This window comes from Hipposideros armiger, unplaced genomic scaffold (assembly GCF_001890085.2).
Source record: "Hipposideros armiger isolate ML-2016 unplaced genomic scaffold, ASM189008v1 scaffold_365, whole genome shotgun sequence".
NCBI lineage: Eukaryota > Metazoa > Chordata > Mammalia > Chiroptera > Hipposideridae > Hipposideros > Hipposideros armiger.
The window spans coordinates 1,425,936-1,451,697 of record NW_017731715.1 but is presented as its reverse complement, the minus strand read 5'-3'; the positions used below and the strand labels follow the sequence as shown (position 1 = coordinate 1,451,697).

Sequence of the window (25,762 nt, the reverse complement as noted above, 5' to 3'; positions counted from 1 at the left end):
AAATGTGATGTCTGCATTCCTATTAATATTTACTATCATAATTTTTCTAATTTTTAGTGATTTATAAATTTCAAAAATTGAGTATTTTCCTTTCTAAATTTTTATTTGGAAAATTTTCAAACATATAGAAAAGCTGGAAGAATAATGTAATGGACACCCATAGATCCTTCATTAGATTTGTCAATTTTTAGCACACAAACACACACAGACATATATGTGTGTATGTATACATTTATTTTTATATTTCTGAATTATTTGAAAAGAAGTTTTAGACATCATGACAATTTACCCTTAATCCATCACTTATGAATAAGAATATTCTTCTATATAACCATTATATATTACCACACCCTAAAAAATTAATAAGTCATAGTATTAATTAATATCTAGACCATATTCATATTTTCACAATTGTCCCAGTATAGACTATTCTAACAGATTAAAAACTACATGATTAAATAAAATTCATTCACTCCTTGAATTTAGCTGTTTTGTTTCTTTAGTCTCTTTTTACCTAAAATAGTCCCTTGCCACCATCATCCCACCCCGCTTTCTTTCATGACATTGACATTTTTCAAGTCTAGGTCAATTGTAAACCTTCTGTTTTTTTTCAAATTGTGTGTGACCTTGCTTGATTTTGCAGGCTCATATTGCAAAATTACTATAGATTTTCAGAAGCACGTGTATCAGCAACTGTAACAAATTTTTATTTTTGGCTATTGGTTAATAACAGCAAGATGCTAGATCTCCAGTTGGGCACCAGATGTTTTTACTGAGGGAAAAAAAAAAGCATTAAGCACTTTTAAAAAGCACTTTTAAATTTTACATTATTACTTTGAACATATGAGAAATAATAGCGATAGTTCCGTCTGAAATGTATTGTGAGGGTTTTCCTTCATATTGGCGTGGTACATTATTCAATGAATCAGTTGGTATAGAAGTAGTTTAAAAGATTTGAAAATGCAGTGACAGCCAAGAAGGATATTTTGAAGTTTGAAATGATCCTTATATAAATAGAACGGATCAGCATAACTTTGGGATAAAATTAGCCGACAGTTTGTGGGCTCTCCAGCATGTGCCTGTTTGCTTGGTGCCGCTCTCCTGATAAATCACAACAAAGCCTCCGGAGGAAGAGGAAGGATGGACGCCACCGCCACCCCTATCACTAAATCGGCAGCTGCCAAGTTAGTGAAGAGAAATTTCCTTGAGGCTCTCAAGTCCAATGACTTCGGGAAATTGAAGGCCATTTTAATCCAAAGGCAAATAGATGTGGACACAGTTTTTGAAGTTGAAGATGAGAATATGGTTTTGGCATCTTATAAACAAGGTAAAAATTATCGGTGGAATTGGTAAAATCGATAGAAAATGGATTTTCTATTTTTTTTTAATGCACAGCGTCAGTCACTTGAAACCAGGAACGCTTACTGTTTCTTTAAGTATGTATTTTAAAAATATTTCTAATTTCATCTTTTCTTTCTTTCTAAACGAGACCACATCACAGATTGATATATATATATAATATATATGTGTGTGTGTGTATAAATAGTTTTTCTTTTCTTTTCTTCTCTGACTCTATCTTTTCTTCCTTTTTCCTATCCTAGTGCCTGGAATTTGAAATCCCGGATGATCATATTTAGTAAAGTACTTTCCTTCTATTTCTAACTTTTCTTCTGTCTTTAATGACGTAGAATAGAGAAAACGTCTCTAGATTATGGCTAGTCAGACTGCTCAGATCTAACCCAGGTGGTGTGAGTGGCTTGGGGACAGGCTGCTAACTCTGTTAACACAGCTACTTAAAGATATATCATCTTGATGTTCATCTGTATGAACAAGAGGGGTTTTGCCCCCATTTGGAGGGTTAATGAATGAGTAAGGGTGTGTCTGGGGCACCTTGATGGGCTTCATCATTTTAATGCGTTTTCAGTGAAGGCAGAAAAGCTGAAACCAGAAAAACCAAAAAGTTAACTTTTTCTCCTTGAATAATGGATCCAAATGGTAGATATACTTAACACACATTATCTTCCTTATTAAAAAAAACTAAGGATAACAAAAATTAGAACCGATTTTTTTTTAATCAAGGGATTTTCTGGAACACATGCTTAATAAATTGGAAATAAATGAGAAGGGTGCAGATTCTGATTTCCCAAATCAGCTAGTTAACAGGGGAACTTGAGTAGCGAGGCCATCTGGTGAGCAGACTGCAAACAAACACCATGTTCAACATCACTTCTGTTTAAACAAAATAGATGAGAAGGTCTTGTGTATGGCATTTAGAGAGAGATAGCCATATGTTTTTTCATGTTTAAAATACTTTCCATTCATATAGAAATCATTGGTACCATCAATTTTCAGAAACTAATGCTAATGGTATAGATTTTTACATTAATTTACTATACTCTGATTTTGAGTTCTGAAGGAAGGCTAGTTGAGACTGTAGTTATAATTTTTACTTGAGGGCTTTACAATAAATTAGCATTGCTATTTTGACTAGATAATAAAGAAGAGGTCTATTTTTTAAAAAGCAGTTGATGAGAGACTGTTAAAAAGAGTGTATATACCATACAATTAGGTTACTTTTATTGTGTGGATTTGTTCAGTGAAAGACTGTCTGAATGCTAAATGCATTTTTAAGTTTTTGGTTTGTTTTTTTTTTAACTTCTATTTGTGCTCAATGTAAAATAACTTAGGTCCAAGTCAGTGGGTAATTTGTTTGACCCTGAGTTGTGAAGCCTGCCTTTTCTCATCTCCTGAGCATATGGAGGTTCTGAAAATGAAAGTTTTAGGGGCAGGCTCCAGGGAAGAAGGGTGTTGTTTCTCTTGCTTCCAATGGTGTCATCACCCCTGAAGGAAAAGAAAATGCATTTTAAATTCTTCATGTCAATATAAGCCAACTCCTATGGTCCTCCTAGAGCTCAATTTTCATTCATGCTAATGGCTGTTTTCATAGTGTTAGGGCTGTGGGCTGTGGCTTTCAATTAAAGAGAGAGCAAATTACCCCCTCTGGGAAAGGAAAGGAACTGTTCCGTTCTTATGCATGCCAGGTGGGTGTATGCACAGAAATAATAGGACCTGTGGTCATGTCTTCAGGGCTGATGCAGAAAATCGTATGCGTCTGTGTGCCGGTGCACGAGCACGCCTGTGTGTATAGAGAGTAATACACTTACTCTCTGTTTAATATGAATATGGCTACAAGAACCTGTCTCTTTAACCTTAAACCTAGATTAAATCCTCATCTTTCTTCAAAGTTTCCTCAAACTTCTTCAAGTCATCCAGCCTAATCATCAGATCTTTCAATATTTCAGTCAGAAATGGAAGTGGTAAATAGAATCCTAGTTGCTGGCCAAGCAAAATAGATCTAAGTGGTTACACTAATGTCTTAAGTCACAGAGGAATCCCCAGGGAACAGCTGTGAGTGAGTGAGTGAGTGACTGGATGAGTGAGTGAGTGAGTGGGTGAGTGAGTGATAGTTCCTTTTTGAATAATTCTAAGAAATGAGACTCTTTGTGTGGCCTTGAAGGGTACGTAGCTGGATTAAACTTTGTGGGACTTTATTAAATCACAGCAGACTTCTGGACTTTGAATTCTTACACACTAGCTTTTTATTTTTTCAAGCATTTTTGAACAGCTGTCTATACAGTATACAAAAATTATACAAATCACTTCAGTGTGCAGCTTGATTAATTTTCATAAAATAAACAAACCTATGTAACCATCATCCAGATGAAGAAACAGAGCATTACCTATTTACTTTTAAGTGGGGGAATCCTCAGGTTTCAGTTATTTTTTACTTAATAAGCAGGGCAATGTGTAAAACTTATAACAGATGCCATACTACCTTTACACTTGCTGCAGTCAACATGTATTTGCCCTGCAGCAAATCAACAATGGTACAATTAATCCCAAACCATTTTTTTTCTTTTAGGACATACCATAGTACTTTTCACAGAGTTTCTAAGAGCGACCACAGTTTTCCCCTAAGGATAGTATGCCTAAGCCAGAATGAAAGTCTGTTTACAATTTTTGGAAAGGCAACTTAGAACTCTATTGGTGAAGAAATCAACTTGGAATCTAAACAGTCCTCCCTCAGATCCACAGTCTTAACTGGTACACCAGTAATCGAAAGTTGAATTTCTAAGCAAACATAAAATGTGGCTTTTGTGAGGAAGGGAGAACGAAGCGTCTGGAAATTCATGCCTGCTTTCCCATCTCATTGAGCAGCTTCTCTTACCCATGTGATAGAGAACAGATTTAGAAGCCAGCATCCAGAGCTCAGTTTCAAACCTTGGGTCCTGCCTAGTCCCAGCACCTCATAATGATTTCTATAGTTAAAGAGATCTCGCTTTATTTTTTCAAATTATTTTAAACTTCATAATCGAACCTTCAGATAAAATTATACTTTATTAATTAAAAAAAATACCTCACACTTTATAAAGCAAACATTCAAAACATTCCAGTTGGCACTGGAGACATTTCCTAGAGAATGGCAGAGACATGGGTCTTAAAAGCCAAAATAAGTCAGCAAAATTGCATCTATCTACTAGATGATCACTTTAAAACGGGAATGATGTGAAGAAAAGTTAAAATAGACGAACAACTTTTTAACTGCCAAATACAATAAATAGTTAAATAGTCCAGGGATGTCAATGATATGTTTATTATGAGCCAAACATGCAGTATTTAGAGTGAAAGCAGGGTCTCTAAGAAAACTCAAAGCTATTCCGATTGGTTCTCAGAATATTGGAAACTGAACGTCCATAGAACTGTTTCCAACTACACACCTCGATTCTCCTTCAGATGTGTGAGTCCTGGCTTATTAGTGATAAAGGCAGGATATCATACTTACCTTTTGGGATGAAATTCCCTAGTCAGCAAGATTAGTCAGAATCCTTTTATTAATCAGTGTAATGTACTTTAAGTCTTTGTTTATGGCTCAGAGCCACAGGTTCTTTGGTTAGTAGTCATATTTTTAATTAAAATAACCAATGAATGATTTCACTGGAAAACTTGCTGGCAGGTACTCTATCTACTTTACTAAGTAGCAACTGCCATCCAAATATCTTGAAAGCTCTTACTTCTACCTTTTTAAGAAATAATCTCTTTTTCACCTAATTTTTCTCTTTGCCAGAAATTCGCTCTCCTGCTTTCCTATTACCATCCTAGGGTTCGTTTCCCTTCCTTGATGTTAATTTTTTTTTCTTTTATATTTTACCTGGGAGGCTTACTTATTTTCCCTCTCCTGGGAAAACTCTGAGATTTATCCTGAAAATATTAGCTATTAATAAATAGCCAAGGATTGTGCTGCAGTCTATAATCCTTCAGGACTGTGTAAATACGTGGACACAGGCAGAGCAAATGTCTGCTAATCCAGCCATGAGCAATGTGTGTAACCTTTGTCTGTAATAACAGAGGCTTCTCGGGTGTGGGTTCTTTGGACTCAGATAACATTACAGCTGATAACTGTGGTAGAGCCCCGGCTTAGCTGGAGGTTTACCAGAGATGTGTACATCCCTCAAACACTGGAGCAGGGTCAGTCCAAAAGATGGCCCAAACACTTTGCTCCTTACTAAATTTCGTGAGCCAGGGTGCTTACCACTCAGTCACTCAGGCGTCTCTCATTGGTTTCCGGTTTAAATTGAACACTCATACAGCATTAGTCTGCATATTTTCATAGGGGTAAACCTTCTAAAATCCCTTTAGAACTTTTGCCTACAAGTGATGTTGGTTTGTAAGTGAACTGCATGTAGCCTTCGGATCATCAACGGTTACTTAAAGATTTGGGGGAGACCAGAGAGTCTGAGTTGACCCCTGTGTACTTGTTACAGAAACATGGGCACTTTATGCTTTCATGCCTCTTAATCCCTGCAAGATATTTATCCTCATTTGTAAAGTGAAGGCTTTGTCAACACCCTCTCTAAATCCTATGCATGCTGATAATCTCTGACGTTGTAAAGGGTGGATTACATACACAGATTATGTGTTATGATCTGAAGAAAGTAAAAAGCAACTGTAGATATGATAAGTCCACATGGGCATGGCCTGGATTTGGGAGTTCTCTCTGGGGTTTCTGCACAGGAGAAAGAATCTGTGTTCTCTTTTCTTCTCAGTTAATCTCCTTGCTCAAGCAGAGATCTGCAAGGAGCCATCACTGCACACGGAAAGCAGACCTGGGGGAGCGTGTGAGTGGTTTGCATTAGGGGGAGGCAGTAGCTTCTTCACTCCCCTCTTACAGGCTTAGTGCCCAGCTTCCGCTCCACCCCTGCCCTCGGTGCAGTCTGAGCACAGAGTCAGAGGGCAGCCTGCCCTCAGCCGAAGTGAGCAGAGGGGTTCCTTTGAAAGGTGAATGCTAAAAATAAATCACATTCTAGGTTCTGAAGCTCTGGGACAATTCTGCTGTGGAGAGAATGGAGAGTGTGAAACATGCATCTTTCCCAATTAGTTCATCGTATTTCTGGCATGCTATGACTGCTGGTGGCTATATTTTGGAAAGCAGATTCAGGTCTCTTGACATATCAGCCTGGACACAAGTATGTTAACAGGAGCTGCAGGGCTGTGATTTCTGAAGATGGCTTTGCCTCAGGTTTGCTCCTCAGTGAGGGCCAGGTATAGTGGAAAGGACACTTTGGCTCATTTCCACACTTGGTACACAGTGACCTGTGGCCACAGCCTCATCTTAATGTGTCGGTTGTAGGTGGGTGGCCTCTTGGCTCTGAGCTGCTCCTGTCTCGGCAGCAGGCTCCGTTCCTCCCCCCACACCACCACCCAAGTTCTGCAACCCAGTTGCAAGATACACTTCAGTAGACCCTATCTGTACCTGCCAACCTGCCCTCTCCTATTTCTCCATTCAGCTCCCTAGGGACACCAGCTGAAGTGTCTTGCTTCCACCCACCTCCACACATTCCCATGTAGGTGAGATGCGATGTAGGCACAGTTCCCTTCAGGGGTTGGCTGGATTCCAGGACCTTGTGCTCTCCCAGCCCAATCTACCAGTTAATTATTATGATTATAGGAGACACAGATGAAATCGACTGAGAGGCTAAGGATGGCCGATTCATGTAATAAACAGGCAGGATACATTCTCTAGGTGCTCTTTGGAATTTAGGAGGAATTAAAAAAAAAAACATCAACAAGCAAATGCATTTGCATATCAGAGATGTGACCTATTATAGATAAATTGGGAATCTTTCCTTCCTCGTGATTTGTGAAACAGGCTTGCCGCTAAACCGATTCTGCTTCCACAAAGACAAAGACAGATGGAAACCCTGCATTGCAGATATCCATTAACTTATGGCTCTAGCAGGCTGAAAAAGTGGCAGTTTTCTCATCTGGAAAATGAAAGACTTGGACTGGATAATCTTCCCTGTAGCGCTCACACTCTGTGTACCTTTGATTTTACATCAAAATGGTGTTTTCTTAATCAGCTCTCTGCGGCTTCCTTTCTGAAATCAGTTTTCTTCCCATTGCAGAAGCAGGCATGAGTTTCCAATCAGTGGCTGCGCAGAGCTGCCTAATCCTTGCTACTAATCGGCAGGCAAAACGCACTCCGGTTTTCAGATCTGGAACCAGCTTCTTTCCAAGACGGTTAGAAGAGCCTGTCTTTGCAAATTGTTTGTTGAGGAAGTCTGAGGATTAAAATGACTGATTAAGTATTGGTGTTAAAGGTGATTCACTCATTATCAAAAGTAGGTTGCGTATCATATAGCTTAACAACTCTGCTTGGAATCCAGATTCAATATACATAGATAGAGAGGCATAAATGTATATATACACATATATTGTGTGTGCATATCTATTTACACACACACACACACACACACACACACACACACATTATAGGCACAGGGTTGATACTCTCCAGCCCAGGTGGTCTGTGATACTATTTGTCTCAGCCAGGAAAAGTCCATATCACCAAATTACCTTCCATTTTCAGTGTCTAGATTCTTAAATTAGAACCTTAGAATTTAATTCTATTCATTGAATGCAGATGTTTACTACATAAAGTCAAATAATCCTCAGAGGGTCACACTGTAAACCCTCTGTGGTCCATTAAAACTTAGTGTGGATTAACTTTGGATTTCTTTTTAAAGAACAGATTTGGATAATGGGAAAGTTGGGAGAAAGAGAAAGCAAAATGGCTCTAGAATTCTGATGGGATGAAAAAGGGATTAAAGTGTGTGTGTGTGTGTGTGTGTGTGTGTGTGTGTGTGTGTGTGTGCGCAGGTTTGATGGTGGGCTACAGAAAAATAAACTTCAGTTGGGTTCATTCATTTCCTGATGATTAATGAACATTATGCATAACCTTATCAATAGCCTTTTTTTTTTTTTTAAAGATTTTACTGGGGAATAGGGGAAGGGGAACAGACAAGTTGCTGTCCTTCCCTTCTGCAGTCTAGTTGTGGAGGACGTCGCTTCACTGGCCTATGTTGATACTATCATTGCGCTCTTCCCGGGTGAGGCAGTCGCTCGCCAGCCATTGGACGGCTGCTCATTTCGTGAGCTCATGGCTCATGAAGTTGATAAAGATTGAGGCTGTTTCTAATGGTTAGCCATTAAGAATAATGCTCTTGTGTAGTGCACGTTCTTGTCCATAGGCCAGGTTGCCAGGATTCTTAACTCCTGGGAACTTCATACTCTTTTCAAAGAGTTCTGTTCCGTGCAAATGGTGTTCCTGGAAATTGTGCAATACAGTGGACCTTATAGGGCATTTCACACATGAGTGATTATACTTGTAAGATACATACCCAGGGGTGGCACATATGTAGTGTTTTTCACTTAAATGAGATCATTTTAATTTAATACCTGATCACTAGGCCACTCTTAATGTCATCATCCCAAGTGCCCTCCTGATGATCGTCATTGGTGCCCAGAATTATTCACATATTCTAGTTTTATTCTGACTTCATTTAATCAGTGAAGAATACAACTTTTACTTCTTTTGTTCTGTGCAGTGCACTTTTAGTAATGTAGCTTAAGATTGTATTAACTTTTTGGCACCTCCATCCCACTGTTAGCTCATTTTGAGATTACTGTCAACTCAAATCCTCAGGTCTTTTCTCAAATAAATTACCATTAAACCATATCCTGCTTACCTTGTACTTGTATAGTGGAATTTTTATAACCTCAAAGCAAACCTCTGATTTATCCATGTTAAAATTTATTTTGTTGTTTCAGCCCTAGCGTATTTTCTAAGCTGTTGAGCTATCTCTGCATCTTCATTTCTCATCAATATTTCATCTTTCTGTACCTGTTTTCCATTCCCCACTCATAGTTACCTTAATACCATGGCTCTAGGTATTGACATTGTAAGGTTTATAATGTTATTTTTGCTATAGCTTGTCAAATATAGCAATTGTTGGAGACTTGGATGAAAAGAACTAGTTCAGTGTTTAGAAGTCAGAGGTCAGATAGAAAAAGGAGAGGCGAGAGAGAGAGAGAGGGAGAAAACATTTCCAACAACTAATGGGAAAAATTTATCTAAGATCTCAGTTCTAGGAACAACTATGCTTCTAACCAATTAATTTGTGTATAGCTGGTAGGCATAGTTAATTGTGCAATATATCGTGTTTTCTTGTTTATATCCTGCTATGAAGTTCAAAGGCAAATTTGCAATGAGGTTCTAGTGTATTAGATACACTGCGTATAAAGTCTGACAATTAAGTTTGCGAACTCATCCTAGAAAAAGTGCTACATACCTCATTGCTGATTATCACTATAGTCACCTTCAAAGGACTCCACTTGGGAATCTATGCACCAATGCCAGTGCCTAAACTACCCTTCAAAGCAATCCTGGAACTCTTTTTCTGGAATGGCCATCAGAGCTGTCATCATATTACCCTTGATGTCCTGAATGTCATCAAAATATCCTCTTTTCAATATTTCCTTTATCTTCAGGTAAAGAAAGAAGTCACTGGGGGCCAGATCAGGTGAGTAGGGAGGGTGTTCCAATACAGTTATTTGTTACTGTTTAAAAACTCCCTCACAGATAGTGCCGTGTGAGCTGGTGCATTGTTGTGATGCAAGAGCTCCTTTGGGACCATTTTTGCCATACCAAGATTTTCAGTTAAGATTTTCCTAACTGTTTCCCTATCGATGTTTACTTGGTCTGCTATGCTTCTCACAGTTGGCCAACAATTTTGACTCACAATTTGATTAATTAATTTTTGCAATGTTTTCATCAGTTCTGCTCATTACTGGCCTCCCCGACCTCTCTTCATCAGTGATGTGCTCTCTCCCCTCAGAAAAATGTTTAATCCATTTGTACACTGCCGTTTTCTTCATGGCATTATCCCCATAAACTTGCACTAACATGTCCCTTATTTTACTTCCACTCTTGCCAAGTTTAGCAAGAAATTTAATGTTTGTTTGTTGCTCTAATTCAAGCTCAGACATTCTCATGACGGCACACAAAAACATGCAACAACAATAATGAACGCCACTCAGCAAGACACCACCACACATTGACATGATCACAGCTGTGAGACACTGGTATACCAAGGTTATGAAACCTTACCGAGTTGTTTGTACAGTGCTGCCGATGTAAGCGCATGGTAGCAAGTTTGCGAATTTAATTGTCAGATCTTGAAGTTTGGGTATTTATTTTACCCTTGTCCTCTTTTTATTTTCCCACCTTATTTCTTCCTTGTTCTTATTTTTTAGATTATTAAAAAGTCTAGTGTAAAATTTGTGAGTCGCTTTAAATTCTCCTTTGAAAAAATGTATTGTATAAACTAACAAACAGGCAAATAAAATCTTGGTGTGACAATTTTTTTAAAGGCATCAAATACATTCACATCTAGATTGACAACAATAATAACAAATATAGGGAAAAAGCTGTGATGGAATAAAAGTTATAAGCTTATAACTAAGGGCTTTGGCATTATTGAAGACAATGATAAGGAGTTAAAAAATTCTTTAATATGAGACTCACATATAATAGCTCACTGCATAAAATAAAATGCAGCCATATAAATGCAGGTCTCAAACTCATATGCCTGGGAAAGCCAGGAAGGTAAAGTAAATAAAAGAACAATATCATAGAGACTAGTAGAGGCAGTGAGAACTTGAGAGCACCTGTCCCATTTACGTACATTCAAATATGATACTTAACTAAACATTTGTAGACCCATCAGCTACTGGCTTACAACTACTGAATCATCACCCTGCCCCCTGCCCCCCAATTTTATAAATGTGACCACAGTAGAATACTTTGTAAAAATCCTCACGAAACATGGAGAAATCCTAGGCCAAGAAGTTAAACTTTCTTTCTCTTTCTTTCTCAGGTTATTGGCTGCCTAGTTATAAATTAAAGTCTTCTTGGGCAACAGGCCTGCATCTCTCTGTCTTGTTTGGTCACGTGGAATGTCTTCTGGTGCTACTAGACCACAATGCTACAATCAACTGTAGACCCAATGGGAAAACCCCTCTTCATGTGGCTTGCGAAATGGCCAACTTGGATTGTGTTAAGATCCTTTGTGACCATGGGGCAAAGCTCAATAGCTACTCCTTAAGTGGACACACAGCTTTACATTTTTGTACAACTCCAAGCTCCATTCTCTGTGCCAAGCAATTGGTTTGGAGAGGTAAGTCTTTCTGGGTGGCTAACATTCTCATACACTTGCACACCCATAGTTTTGATACTTGGTAATTCTTATCTCAGACAGTGTAGTAGGTATTCCCATGCATGAAGCCTATTTCAGGAGGCCCTAAAAATACACATACAGATAGACTGGTAGATAGGTAGATAGATATGTTATGTTGGCCCAGGCCATTCAGTGGTGATCTCATTGGAATCATATTATCATTATTTTAATTGTAGGAAGCGCGCTAATTTACACATTTAACAAATATTTATTTAACTCCTATGATGTGTCAGCTAATGTGCTAAATAAGTGAAAAAAAAAGAAAGTAGTTTCTGCCTTCAAGGAGCATATGTGAGTATTCTAGGTGAGATAACTATTAACAAAATAAATTCATAAAATATAAAATTATAAATTGGGAAACAAGATGCAAAACAAGATGCTATCAAAGAGAATGTCATGAGTGAACTATGATAAAATGTCCAAGGCTTTACTAAAGATATGATATGTAAGCTGAATCTTTATGAGAAGTAGCTAGCTATTAAAAAAAGAGGAGTCTAGGTCTAGGGAATAGCATGTGCAATGTTGCTAAGGGAACAAAAACCTGGAATATACAACAAATGGAAGAAGGCCAGTGAGGCCAGAGTATCATGGTGGTGGGGTGGGGTGGGAGGAACCAGAAGGTAGAGGGAGTGTCACAAGATGACACTGGATGTGTTAGACCCCATACGGCCTGCTGGAGGCCAAAGTATGGGGTTTAGAAATGGAGTCACTGAAAAATTTTAAGCAAGAAAACGACATAGTTTAATTTACACTTAAAATCATCATTCTGGAGTTATGTTGAGATTGGGTTGGAGGAGGCCAAGAATGGAAGCTGGGAGACCATAAGGGAAGTTACTGCAATGGTGTAGTTGACAAGGGATGGTGATTAGCACTAAGGGGCATACTTGGATAAGAAGATTAGAAGATGGGTTTGCAATATGTTTTAGAAGCAGAGTTTATGTGATTTGGAGATGGGTTAGATATGGATTTGGGGGGGTGAAGGAAAAGGAAGTTTCAAGAATAATTTGTAGATTTCTGGCTTTAGAAAATGGGTGGCTAGCGATGCCAGTTTTTAAAGATGGGGAAACTTGAGGAACAAGCATGTATGTGGAGATCTTCATATCAGTTTTTCAAGCCAAGTTTACAAAGGTATAGTTTACACACAGTAAAATTCGCTCTTTTTGAGAAACATATAGTCGTGAGACCATCATCACAAGCATTTCAAAAAATTCCGATGTCTTTTGTAGTTAAACCCCTCACTCTTACCCTCACCTTGGCAACCACTGATTTGTTTTCTGTCCCTATAGTTTTATCTTTTTCAGAATGTTGTATAAATTGAATTACATAATATATAGTCTTTGAGTCTTGTTTCTCCCACTTAGCATAACACATTTGAGATTCATTCATGTGTTGCACTGACCAATAAATTAGACCTTTTATTGCTGAATAGAATTCCTTATGTAGATGTAAAACAGTTAATCTACTCCCTAGCTTTTGGCAATTTTGGAAAAAGGTTTATATAAACATTTACATACAGTTTCTTGTGTGGACATGTTTTCATTTCTCTTGGGTAAATACCTACAGTAGGATGTGCTTTTTGTGTTCTAGCTAAGAAATCTTTCACTAATCCAAGTAACAAAGAATTTCTCCTGTTTTCTTCTTGAAGTTTTTACTTCAAGAAGTAAAAGGTTTTACTTTTAGGTCTTTGAGCCATTCATTTTAAGTTATGTTTTGCATATGATGCGAGGTAAGGATTGCAGTTCATCTTTTTTTGCATATAGATGTCTAGTTGTTTTGACATCATTTGTTGAAAAGATTATTCTTTTACTGTTGAATTGCCTTTTATCTTTGTCAAAAATCAATTGGCCAAATATGTATGGATCCACTTATATCTATCTATCTATCTATCTATCTATCTATCTATCTATCTATCTATTAATGCTCCACTGACTTGATTGCTGTAATTTTATATTAGTCTCAAAATCACTTCTAATCTAGCAGTGAATCCTCCTGGATTACTTTTAAATATGAAGTTTCAGATATCTCTGAGATATCAAAGTGAGTAAGTCAAGGATGCGCATGACATAAAATCATGGATTTCAGAAAAGAGCCCTGGACTAAAGCTGTAAGTTTAGGAATTGTTGGACTATAGATTGTATTTGAAGCCAAGAAAATCAATGAAATCACTTGGATAAACAGTGTAGAGAGAGAAAAAAGAACCTAGGATCAAGCCCTGATAAATCCTTACATTTAGATGTTAACAGAAAGGAGAGGAGCCATGAGACTGATAATTGAAGTTGGAGAAAACTCAAAAGCATTTTGTTGTTGTTGTTGCATCACAGAGACTAAGAAAGGGGGTTAAAGAAGGAGAGAATGGTCAGCTGTACTGACTGCTACTGAGAGGTTTAAAAAAATGTTCATTAGATTAAGTGACAGAATTATCAAGGACAAAAATAGCTTTGGTGAAATGGTGGGTGTTGAAGCCAAATTAGAATGGTATAGAAAGGTGTCAATGGGAGGTTAGAAACTAGAGATGGCATATGTTGATAGTTGTTAAAAGAAGCAGTATAAGAATAGCATTAGAGCTGAAGAGGTGAGGGGGAGGTCACAGGAGAATATTATTTATAATTGGAGATCAAAGGAAATGTTTGTATGCTGAAGGAAATGGCTTATAGAAAGAAAACAGTTGAAGATGCATGAAACAGGATAACTGAAAGGTCCAAATCTTAGAGATGTTGAAACAGGGTGAACTTCAGAGACCATGCGACACGTCATTGTAAACAGATGAGCCAAAGTAAAAGATGGCTTTATGTGTCAGAGCATTTATAGATTTGGTTGTGGTAAGAGGAGGGAGTTTATATCCAATGGTTTTTTTCCCCCTGAATATATGAAGCAAAATCACCAGCCAAAAGTTAGAGTAGACATGGTGGGAATTTTGATGAGAGGGGGCGGTATGGAAAGGTCATGGGGAAAGAATGAGAGAACAAGCTTACAGGTGCTACGGTCTTCTCAGCCTGTGGGGGAAACATCAGCCCAGCCTTTTCTCCTTCTAGTCCGCTGTGGGAGGCAGGGCCTGGTACAGAGACACCTGGAGAAGAGCAGGTGTCAGCAGTGGGAATTTATCTACTTACCACAGGTGGCCGCCACCACCTTTCGCATTTACTTGTATATTTATTTTTAGATTCTGTTTTTATTTTTACCTATATTTTAAGTAATGAATTTAAACTTGAAGCTTTTTATTTCTTGATAGTTAAGAAATTATGTGTTTTTTTAATTATTGACTTTTTATATTGATGCCTTGTCCATGTGACTTCATCAACCACAGACTGAGAGCTGCCAACCCTTTCACTCCTCAGAGGTGTTACCACACACCTTTCCCAGAGGACACAGTTATTTCCCATCTCCTCCATCCCTGTCTACAGAGAGAGACTACCTAGAGATAGGAAGGAATAAAGAGGGAGGGGAAAACGGAGCAATGCTCCCTGTAGGGTGACAACAATGAATTAGGCTGATTACAATCAAGGAGGAAGAGTGGAAGTCCATTAAGATACACTCACTCTTTAGAGTCATAGCATCAAAGGTCAAAGCCACAAAGGAAAGAAAGATAAATTAGATTAAGCAAAAATGTTCAATGTCTGTGTGGCAAACAGATCATAAAATTAAAAGGCCATCATACAATGGAAAACATAGTTCAGACTATACGACCACGGCCTCACATCCCCAATATATAAAGAAATCTTAAACTTAAGGAGGTGAACAAGTAAGAAAAATAAATAAAAGAACAAAAGGACCAGGCATTTCAGAAAAAAAAGCATATAAATGGCAAATAAAGATAACAATGATCACCTGCATTGGTAATCAGTAAAACAGCAATTAAAATAACAATATTAGATGATTTTGTTGTTGTTTATTACATTAACAAGGATACAAAAGATGATAATACATACGCTGACAAACACATAGATGTCACACACTCTTAAAGGAGTGTCAATGGGTACAACTGGGAGGGCAATATTAAAAGCTTAAAACCTTTAACTCACAAAGTCCACCTCTAGGATTAGAGACTAATCTTGAACCTGTTGGCTCCAGGCTCTCATTTATACAGGGCCTCAAATTCAGCCTTTGGATGTTATCTCCAAATAACGTTATACATTGAGTCAGAGGTAACTGATGAGAAAAAAAAAGGATATTATCATGTAACAGAATTGTGACTGGTCACATGATTTATAGTACACTAGAAGTTAAGAGACTGTTTCCTAGTTCTGTAAGTCTTCAAAATAGGCTAGTTATAATGTATTTTATTTTATAATTTTTGCACTAGAAGGATTGGTTAAGAAGTAGATTTAAAATATACCACAATTTAAAAATGTATATATTGGCATTTATTATTTCTTAATATAGTTAGAGTCTCAAAAAGATTGCCTGATTTTTTTGCCCTCAGAGAGTCATTTATAATTACTGAAAAACTGGAAAATATTTTCATGTCTAGTAGAAAATTTTTAACCTGTATTACCTCCATATCATACAGACATTAAAAACGATGTTGTCCAAGAATATCCTCTGACATGGAAAGATTTTTTAAAATAAGTTTATAAGAGAGCATGAACTGCATAAGCTTATTTTTCTAAAACATATATTTGCTATTATGCGTATTGGAAAATAATATCCAAATTATCAGAGTCAAACTTAGTATCATAGTTAATGTTTCATTGTAGCAAAGCAACTTGAAAAAGGAAATTTGTTATTTTAGATCCTTATTCCTAGGATAATAAAAAATATATTTTTAAGAGTGGTACCTGGCAAGTATTTCAAAACAAAATAAAATTGTGAATTAGATAATTGGGGATAAATTTTACCCACTTTGTGGATAGAGAAACAGAGAAAAGGAGAAGGTAAGTGCTTGGAGGTGGGTTGCCTAAACTGGAAACTCTAGAAGACCATGAGCACCTTGGTCCTTTCTTTTGCATTTTTGTCTTCAGCCTTTTGGACAGTGCTTGGCACATGGGAAGCACTCAATAAGTGGTCTCTGACTGATCTGGGAATGGCTCCAGGAGCCCTGAGTACATGGATGGAAACTACTACCATCTAATCAATGGAAACTGTCATGTTCATGGTTAATGAAATGCTGCTGTTGGTCAGTTTTACCCGCTCTGTCTCTGGGGAGATAGCTTAAGGATGAATTTTCTCTCTCTTGGATTATGTGGTTGGCACTTTGAGGAGAAGCCATATCACCTTGTGGCTGGACAAAGGGAATTGAGACAGCCTACAGACAAGGAAAATAAGTCCGGGTAACATTAAACTCAGGACCAGAGAAGTCCATTAGCAGAAAAACCAATGCCATGGCAACTGAAAACCAATGTAATTTCATTTGCTATTTAATGGGCTCTTTGTGGAAAAGTGCTCTTTGTGGAAAGGCTAATTGAGGCCAAAAAATTGCATGCAATTTTCTCTTAAAGGATTTTCCTCTATTTTTTTTTTCAACGTTGCAGAGCCTGCTTTGTCCTCATGCTGGATTTTGTCTGCTAATTTTCTGTTGGCCTTTCTACTTAATGCCCCCCATCTTCTGGCCTTTGTCTCCTTTGCTATTAGTATAATAGTGTTCATCAGCTGAAAAGGCTTATTTACCTCAATGAAAATGTCCTCTCTGTGAATCATGCATTTCCCTACGAATAAAAAGAGTCAGGTCAGGTTTAGCTGGCTGAAAAGCAGCATATTATGCCTACCTATTTCCTCTTAACAGAGGAAAATACAAGCTGCTTGCTTTACTCTGCATGAAGCAAACCCTGGCAGTTGGAGGAAAATCTGTGACTGCAGGAAAAGCATAAAAATTCAAATGTGTCCTAGCCGAATGCAGCATGAGGCAATGTAAAGGAGACCATGCATTTTAAAAGACTGTCCTCTGGTTCTTGGTGTGACAGTGACACAAGTTACCCACATGTTAGGGAAGTCTCTATTCAATGGTGCAAACGTGGTAAGGCAACATGTCACTGGGCTTCAGGTTAGTCAAGAAAAAGATATGCTTGCTTGATAGATCCTTGTCTCACCAGCCCATCACCTTCCATCATTCTAGATCTTATGTTATACATTTTAAAAAATGTATCTATTATTAGTTTTAGGTGTACAAAACAATGCAATAGTTACGTTATACATTTTAATAGAACAAATCTGACTATCCTAGTCATTTGCAAAGAACTTGAGGATAGTGGCCCTATCTGATGTCCTGTTAGCACCACCTGTACCATATGAATTTAATATTTTCTTCAAATTAATATTATTTACTAAATTTAATTCTAAATTGATTCATCACTATAATAAATATGGAAAATCCCTTGCCATACCCAGAAGGTAATAGTAACAGTAAATAACGGGCAAATTCTTGGCTTCCATCTTCCTGGGACCTTCTTCTCTCAGATGGCAAAAATGACTCTAAAAACCCTCGTCTTCTGGTTGCTGCTTCTTCTAGAAGCGTTGTCTCCAGTCATTCTACTGTGAATGAGTGAACTTAAAGTTCATTTTCAGGCTACCTCTTACATCCAGTCAGGCACTAGGTACTCCAGTTTGAAAAGAATGTCCCCACACAAAATCATAGCACACATGGGGAGGCGCTACCTTAAGCAATGCTTTGTAAAGTCGACGATGTATTTAGTGTTGAAATTTTAGAAATAGCCTCTTTTTTTTTTTTTTTTTAGCTGAGCCATCCTGCTACCTGTTGGCAGCTCAGCGGCTGCTCAGCTCGGGCTGGACTCGAACCGCTGTTGCTCAGAGCTCAAACTCTTGAGCGAGCTCTTAACCAACTGAGCCACTCGGCCGGCCCAGAAATAGCCTCTTTTGAATCAGAAGTGAAATAAGTTTGCTGCCCTCACCACATCCCTTCAGCTCTGCCCTGAAGGTCCTACCCAGCACAAAGAGAAAAGAAAAACAAGAAATACGAAGATTGGAAAGCAGAAAGTAGCACTGCCATTTTTTTCACACATTATGTTTATCTACATTAAAAGAAACAAACCTAGAAAAGCTAAGGTCATATGGTTAGAATTTGTAATTGAGTTCAGCAAAGGTACCGCATTTGAGATCAATATACAAAAATCAATTGCACTTCTATATACCAGAAACAAGTGGCAAGAGATTATAATGTAAGAAAAGACAGATTTATAATATCACAAGAAACTTAAGGGGTCTAGAAAACATAGTCAACAAAAGAGTGGAAGAAATATAGAAATGGATTAAAAAGACATTTAAAAAATACCTTATTCAAGGTTTATTATGAAAAATGCAGTTCTTGATTACTCCCTTCTCAGAAGCAATCACTTTCATTTATTTTAGCTGATTAGTTTGATATTTATCTCCATATTGCTAAATAAGTACCATTTATTTATGCATAAAATTGAAAAGAATAAGTAGCAATATAAGCAATTTTCTGATCATCTACTGCTTCATCATAATGGAAGGTAAGGATCTGCCTCATCTTCTTCCCTTACCCCACACTTGTGCAGGTACCTTTCCTGTCCTCCATTCTCACAGTGTGGTTACATTATAACTATGAGGCTTGTACTAAACTAGGATCATTTTTCCTTTTTTGTACAAACTTTTGTTTTCCCTAGAATTGTCTTTTTTTTTCTTTAGTTTTCTATGTACCATCACTATCAACCCCCAACTTTTTGCCAATAGTTTTCATCTTTTCTGAAAATGTTTCAATTCAATGGGTATTTTATCAGTTCTATTTTCTGACAAAAGTCCCTCTGGGGCCTTCAGACCTGCTATGGCCACTGTCATCCTTGGCTGTCTGCTGATATTTAAGACTGAGTGACTAAAAGCTCATTTGGAAGCTAGATGGATAGGTGGGGTTAGCGGACCACTAGTTTCACTGTGGGGGATCTGGCTGGACCTTTTATTTGAGGTATCCCTGACATAGCATCTTTAGATCTTGTTTCTGACATTGGCGAGATTCTTCGAAGAAAACTCTACCAGGCTTTTTCCTGGAGAGTCAAGGCGTGATTATAAGTATTGTAGGTGTTGAGTTGGGGAAAATGACTGGGAATGCAAAAGTGGTGTAAGTGCTCTCTTGAATGCTCCGCCCTCTCCTCTTGGCCAAGCTAACTTCTACTCCTACATAAGGCCTTAGTTCAGACATCAATTCCAGAGACCATTCTTTGTGAATTCTTTAAACTCAGTTAAGTCCCTAGGTTATTCTGTAGTCTCATAGCAACTTGTACTTTTCCTCTGTGGCAATTAATATTTTAATTGTTTAATTCTTTTTAAAAATATTTTATTGGGGAACTGGGGAAGGGGAACAGTGTTGGGGAATTGGGGAAGGGGAACAGCCAAGTTGTTGTCTCTCGATCTTAGTTATGGAAGGTATAGCTAGTTCAACTCAAAGTCCAGCCGCCATCCGGCCACCTGTCGGCAGCTCACGGCCGCTCAGCTCAAGGTGCCGTGTTCAATTTTAGTTGTGGGTGGGCATAGCCACCATCTCATGTGGGAGTCTAACCAGCAAACTTGTTTTAGGAGCATGTGCTCTCACCAGCTGAGCCATCCTGCCACCTGTTGCCAGCTCAGCGGCTGCTCAGCTCTGGCACAGCTCTCTGGCCCATGTGGGAATCGAACCAGAGACCCTGTTGCTCAGAGCTCATGCTCTTAACCAATGAGTCACTTGGCCGGCCCTTAATTGTTTAATTTTTGATACTGTTACCTCTCTCATTAAACTATAAATTTCATGATAGCAGAGTTTGCTAAGCATAACCCAGTACCTAGCAACCAACAATATTGGTTGCTGATTGTTGAATATTTATTTATTTATTTATTTATATTGAATGTAGTTTTTAAAGAAAGTAACATTAGTCATTGAACAGATTCTGTAAGAAATTAACATTTAACATTGCCCTCCCCCCACCAGCCTTTGTCACTATTTTGAATATTTGTTGAATGTTTAATTAAGAACAAGTGCTAGCACTAGGAAGGAGATATGGTTGAACCAGAGCAATTCCGTCACCATTACTGGCAAAGTGACTCAGTTTATGGTCTACTGCACTCATTGCTTCTTTTCTCATCTAAAGAGAGAGCATGTCAGGAAGGAGGAAGATGTCAGAAATGTCAAATACAACTGAGAAATCCAATAAGTTGAGAGCTTAAAAATTGCTATTGGGTTTAGTGACATGGAAGGACTTGGAGATGGTAGCAATCAGTTGAGTGATGGATACAGAAATCAGAGTGGAGGGGATGAATAACGGAAAACAAAGTTGTTTCTGAATGTGAACAAGCCTTTAAAGAGTATTTGTGAAGAGGAGGCAAAGGGGTCGATAAAGAAGGAATGAGATTTTTTTTTCTTTTAGTTGACAGAAACCTGAGCATTTAAAAAAACTGGTGGCAAAATCTACTAGTGGAACAGACATTGACGACAGAGGAGAGAGGAAGGAAAATTTATGGTGTGAGGATCGTGAGAAGTTTGGGAAATAAGGTATAGAACCAAGCAGAGGGATTGACTTGGGAGAGGGAACAGCTGTTCTAATGTAACTAGAGGCAGAAAAGGAGCTGATGGGAGTTGATATATGCAGCACTAACACTTTAAGGAAGTTTCTGCCTAAAAGGTATTGTCTACGTAAAATAAGAGGTGAGGCGATCTGAGCGTGAAGAGAGAAGAGGGTTAAAGGATTGAGGAGTGAAAAAGGTCTGAGATGATTATTATGGAGAGTGGGGGAATAACACAAGCAGAGAGACAGTGGATTGCTGAGTAGCCTTGAGGACCAGTTGAGCTTTTGTGTTTGACTTTGTGCTTGTACAGATGGCACCTCACCTGTAGTGTGATTGTTGCCATCCCGCTCTCAGCTGCTTGGATGCAGGCACTGAGACAGTAGATAATTGGGTTCATTTATAGCACCAGGTAAGTGCTATGAAGTGTGGAAGGTAGTTGAAGGTTTTGGCAAAAAAGTTATTGAAATGATGGAATATTGGAACTGAGCTGGATAGGGAGGGAGGGAAAGTAAGGCACACTTAATGGATAAAGAGAACGCACAGAATGGGGTTCTAATGAAACCAAGATGCAAAGATGGGCCGGGCCGTATTGTCAGAGAATTGAATGTAGGAATTCATAATTTCCGGAGGCAGATCAATTAACGGTAATGACTCAGTCCAGGTATGACTGTGGGTGGGAGTCACCAGGTCAGAGAGGAAGAGAAAGTCACTGGAGAAAATGAGATCCAGACACTGAGAGGCGAGGGCATTGGACTGTCATCTGTGTGTTTGTTAAAGTCACCCAGAATTTGTGTAGGGGGGGAATAATGTGAATCAGGTGCCAAAACCTTTAGAAACTGATGGGAGAAATAAATATATTCAGGAAGGAGGGTAAATGGTACAGATGAAAAAGCAGAGCCCCCAAGAAACAAGGATGTTCTTTTAATTTTTATTTTTTTCAAGAGAATTAGGGAGTAATGGAAAGCAGCAAGGGGGAGTCAGATATATGAAAAAGAACACCCAGCTATATACCGCAGGCCAGAGTTAAGCATCCCGCATCCGCTCTTTGAGCTTGGAACAGGGCAAAGCTAGTTTGGTTGCCATGGTGACGAACGCCCTGTCTCTGGGCTCATTAATCCTGTGTTCCAAACTAAGCACTTAGGGATAGCTCCTGAATAAAATGCAACAAAGCTCTGCATACTGAAAAGGGCACATTCATGTTAAGCAGGGAAAAAAGGTTTTCAATTTCATTCATTAAACTTGAGTAAATAATTTAATATCTTTGTGCGTCAATCCTCCCAGCTAATGAATAAGGATAAATGCTTAATGGAAAATCTAGCCTAATAAAGTTAACAGCATTGGCTTTCCATATAAAAGAAATTGACATTGCCAGAATATATGCATATGAAGGGGGGAAAATGGAAAGGAAAATAATGTATATTAAGCACCTATGATGTGACATGTCAGGTACTTTAAAATCAAATGTCTCATTTAATCCTTGCGACAATCATGTGAGGTGGCATATTATTCTCTTCATGTAAGATGAGGACTCAGTAGCTCAGAGAAGTTAAATAAGGCCCCAGTTTACATGATTGGTAGGATTCAAGCACACCTAATCCTATCTAGTTTGAGTTCATAACGGTCTTACAGTGCCTTGCTGAATATTGTATACTGCTTATCCTTCTGGGACATTTGGCTAATTAAAATTTTAGCAGAAAAATGTGTGCCAAGGTGACAGTGGCTATAGAAAAGAGAAATTTAAGTGCTGCATTAGAATTCCATTCGTTAAAAAAAAAATCACTATCATAAGATGTTTTTAAAGGTGTTTCTTAAAAAAAAATTATGAGAACACTTCTGGGTATATTAGAAATGTGTTTAATTAAAAGATATGAAGAACTGTCAATGCTTCTCCCAAAATGTGTCCCCCGTCCCCCAAAGCAATCATTTATCCCCGCTTTCCCATTTCCTAATACATAGAACGTTTGGAGTTGCATAAGCAGACCCTTGACACAGAAACTGATTTTTCCTTCTCTGTGTAATGATTTTATTCGGATTTTCTGGATTTGTTCCAACAAAGGTGTAGCTAACTGATTGATCCAGATATATTTAAAACCCATTAATTCGTTTTCCTTAAAAATTTGAACTCCTTAATTAAAAGCAATGCTTCAATCAATTTCTAATTTCTACCTCTAGTAATGTGATATAGCAAGGTTTAAAATAAATAGAAGCCACTAGGTGCAAGGTAAATATCCCTGTCACTAAATGTAGCTGTTAGCATTTTTTTTTTCTTTTTCTTTTTTTAAAATCCAAATGCTAGTTCTTTTGGTCTCACCTATATCAGTATCCCAGGCCTATTTTCTTAAATTTGGGTTGCTAACTGCTGCCCAGGTGATTCCCAAGTGCTCTTTCAGTGGGAAAGTGTTAATTACAGCCTCCTTGCCCTCTGTTAGTATTATAGGTTTCCTTCTTCAACGCTGTTCCTCTACATTAAATTCTCCTATCAAAGGCCACATGTGACTGGCACTGGGAATCTTCAGCCTGGGTGTGTTATCTTTGTTTTATAACTAGAAGCCTCTGAAATGGAAAGATGAAATTTCCTTGGGCCTGCACTACTTCATTCTTATTTTCTATCAGCGCCTCTCTAATTTGTTTCTTACTTAGAGGAGCCTGGGTCTTAGTATCCTCTGAACATTTTAAGCACCATTTAGCCCAAGATATCAGATTTATAAACAGAAATGCAAGTGTTTTCTTTGTAACCTCCATAAGTAATAAATAACTATGGAAGATAATCTGAACAATCTTAGAGGAAGACTCTAGGGCCTAATGTGGGGGTAAAATGGGTCAATCAAACAAGAGCCTGAGGCTCCCGTCTTGTTTTTCCATTAAGCTAACCAAGAAAGCACACAAATCTGTGAAATGCTAAAAGCACCAGAACTGGAGGATAAGCATCATGCGCCACCCAGCTTCCCCACGTTTCTACTAATTAGAAAACTAATGGGAACAGAAGCAGGATGGACCCCTTTCTTTTCTAAGATAAAACATCACCCTAGCAGTCAGGAGAGGTATTAGTTCACCCCACCGAGGGCCACAGAGGGCTAAAGACTTCTGGGGAGGCCCTAGAGCATCTTTGCTTGTGTTACCAGCAACCTTCGAAGTCCCTGCAGCCCTCAAACACACTCTAATGACGAAGGCAGCACCAACCAAAGAGCTGAGAGGTAAAGGCAGGAAGGAAATTCACTTCTTAAAGCCAAGTTGAATGAACATGGGTGGGGGCAGGAGGAAAAAATTGAATAAGAGCTCCTGAGAAGGTCAGCTTGGGCTTAATAATTAAAAATAGTAACAACCGGATATGGCACTTCTATTGCGTGCCTGGCACTTTATACATATTTTCTTTTAATACTTTCAACTATCCTATGAGGTTAGTACTATTATCCCCATTTGCAGATTCAAACACTGAGCTGTAGACAAATTGCTTGAGGTTAAGACCGGGTATTCAATGCAGATTGACCTCGATGCAGAGCCCGGCTTTCCCCACTAGGTGGCGTGCTGCCTCTCCTTTGCTACTAGGAATCCTGACAGTAATGTACCTGGGCCTTGGGACTGCGCTGTTGCCTTGTTCTGTGAATCTCATCTCCATTGTAGACTGGATGTATCAGCCAACAAATCTGCCACTTGCTCAGTTCCTTCTAGAACTGCCTTGTTCATAGCCTGTGACGAAGGGAAAACTTAGGTTGTTATGCTCTGTAACAGTGGATTCTTCCCCACCACAGCTGATTAGACCAGGGGCGGTCTTCAACCCCAAAGGGGCTCAAATATGGCTTGATACGAAAGATAAATTAAAGTACAGTGCTTTACAGCATAGTACTGGAGTAAGATTGCCTGGGTTAAAATCCTGACCGCCCCCTCCTCATTCACTTCCTATTTGAGTGAGGGCAAGATTTAGCCTCTGAATCTCAGCCCTCATTTACTAAATGGAGATATTGATGATTATGTAAGCTGATTTGGGGGAACTCAAACAAGAGTTCATGGATCTTCCTGCGTGGCCCTTTCCCCACCCTTTACCTTTATATCGTCTAGAAATGCATTTCCCACCGTCCGTTGTATTAATCACTGATTTGGGTCCTGTAATAGATGTTAAGAGACCATTTCCTTGGTCAATAAGTTTGGGAAAACATATGTTAAATTAGACATTTCCTCACCATAGGACTGATCAGGATTTTTCATATGTTAATGTGAATTGTAAATATGTAAAGATACACAGAATCCACAAATTTATTTAACCACAGGGCCTTTCGTTTTGATACATCTTACAGTACTAATGTGCCACAGAACAGACTCTGGGAAACACTGGGATAGAAGAATAAAATTGGGGCTTATAGCTAGAAATAGAATGTACATTTGGTGCAGCAAGAGCTGCGTTTAGGATAGATCCAGGACGGCAGAGTAGACAAACACTGTGCTTGCCTCCTTCTGTGAACACATTAAAATTACAACTAAATTATAGAACAGTCAACCTGGAGAACCATCTGAAGTCTAGCCGAACAGAAGTTGTAACTAAAAATATAAAGAAGAAGCCAAGTCGAAACTGGTAGGAGGGGCGGAGATGCAGAATGGGCCCCAACACTCACTGTGGCAGTTGAGAATCAGGCGGGATACCTGGGCTGCGAAGGTTTCCCCTGGAGGAGTGAGGGGCACCGGCCTCC

At 38.5% G+C, this 25,762-nt stretch overlaps 1 protein-coding gene across 1 annotated transcript in view; it reads left to right on the top strand.

Annotated features, from left to right (window-relative positions):
• The first annotated feature begins 1,074 nt into the window (after positions 1 to 1,074).
• The window catches only part of ASB4 (ankyrin repeat and SOCS box containing 4), a 55,209-nt gene continuing 30,521 nt past the window's right edge, over positions 1,075 to 25,762 (top strand). Inside the window, exons 1-2 of the mRNA XM_019662067.1 lie at positions 1,075 to 1,327; positions 11,277 to 11,576. Coding sequence (XP_019517612.1) covers positions 1,141 to 1,327; positions 11,277 to 11,576 — 487 coding nt within the window. The 5' untranslated portion in view covers positions 1,075 to 1,140. The remainder of the gene's footprint in view (positions 1,328 to 11,276; positions 11,577 to 25,762) is intronic.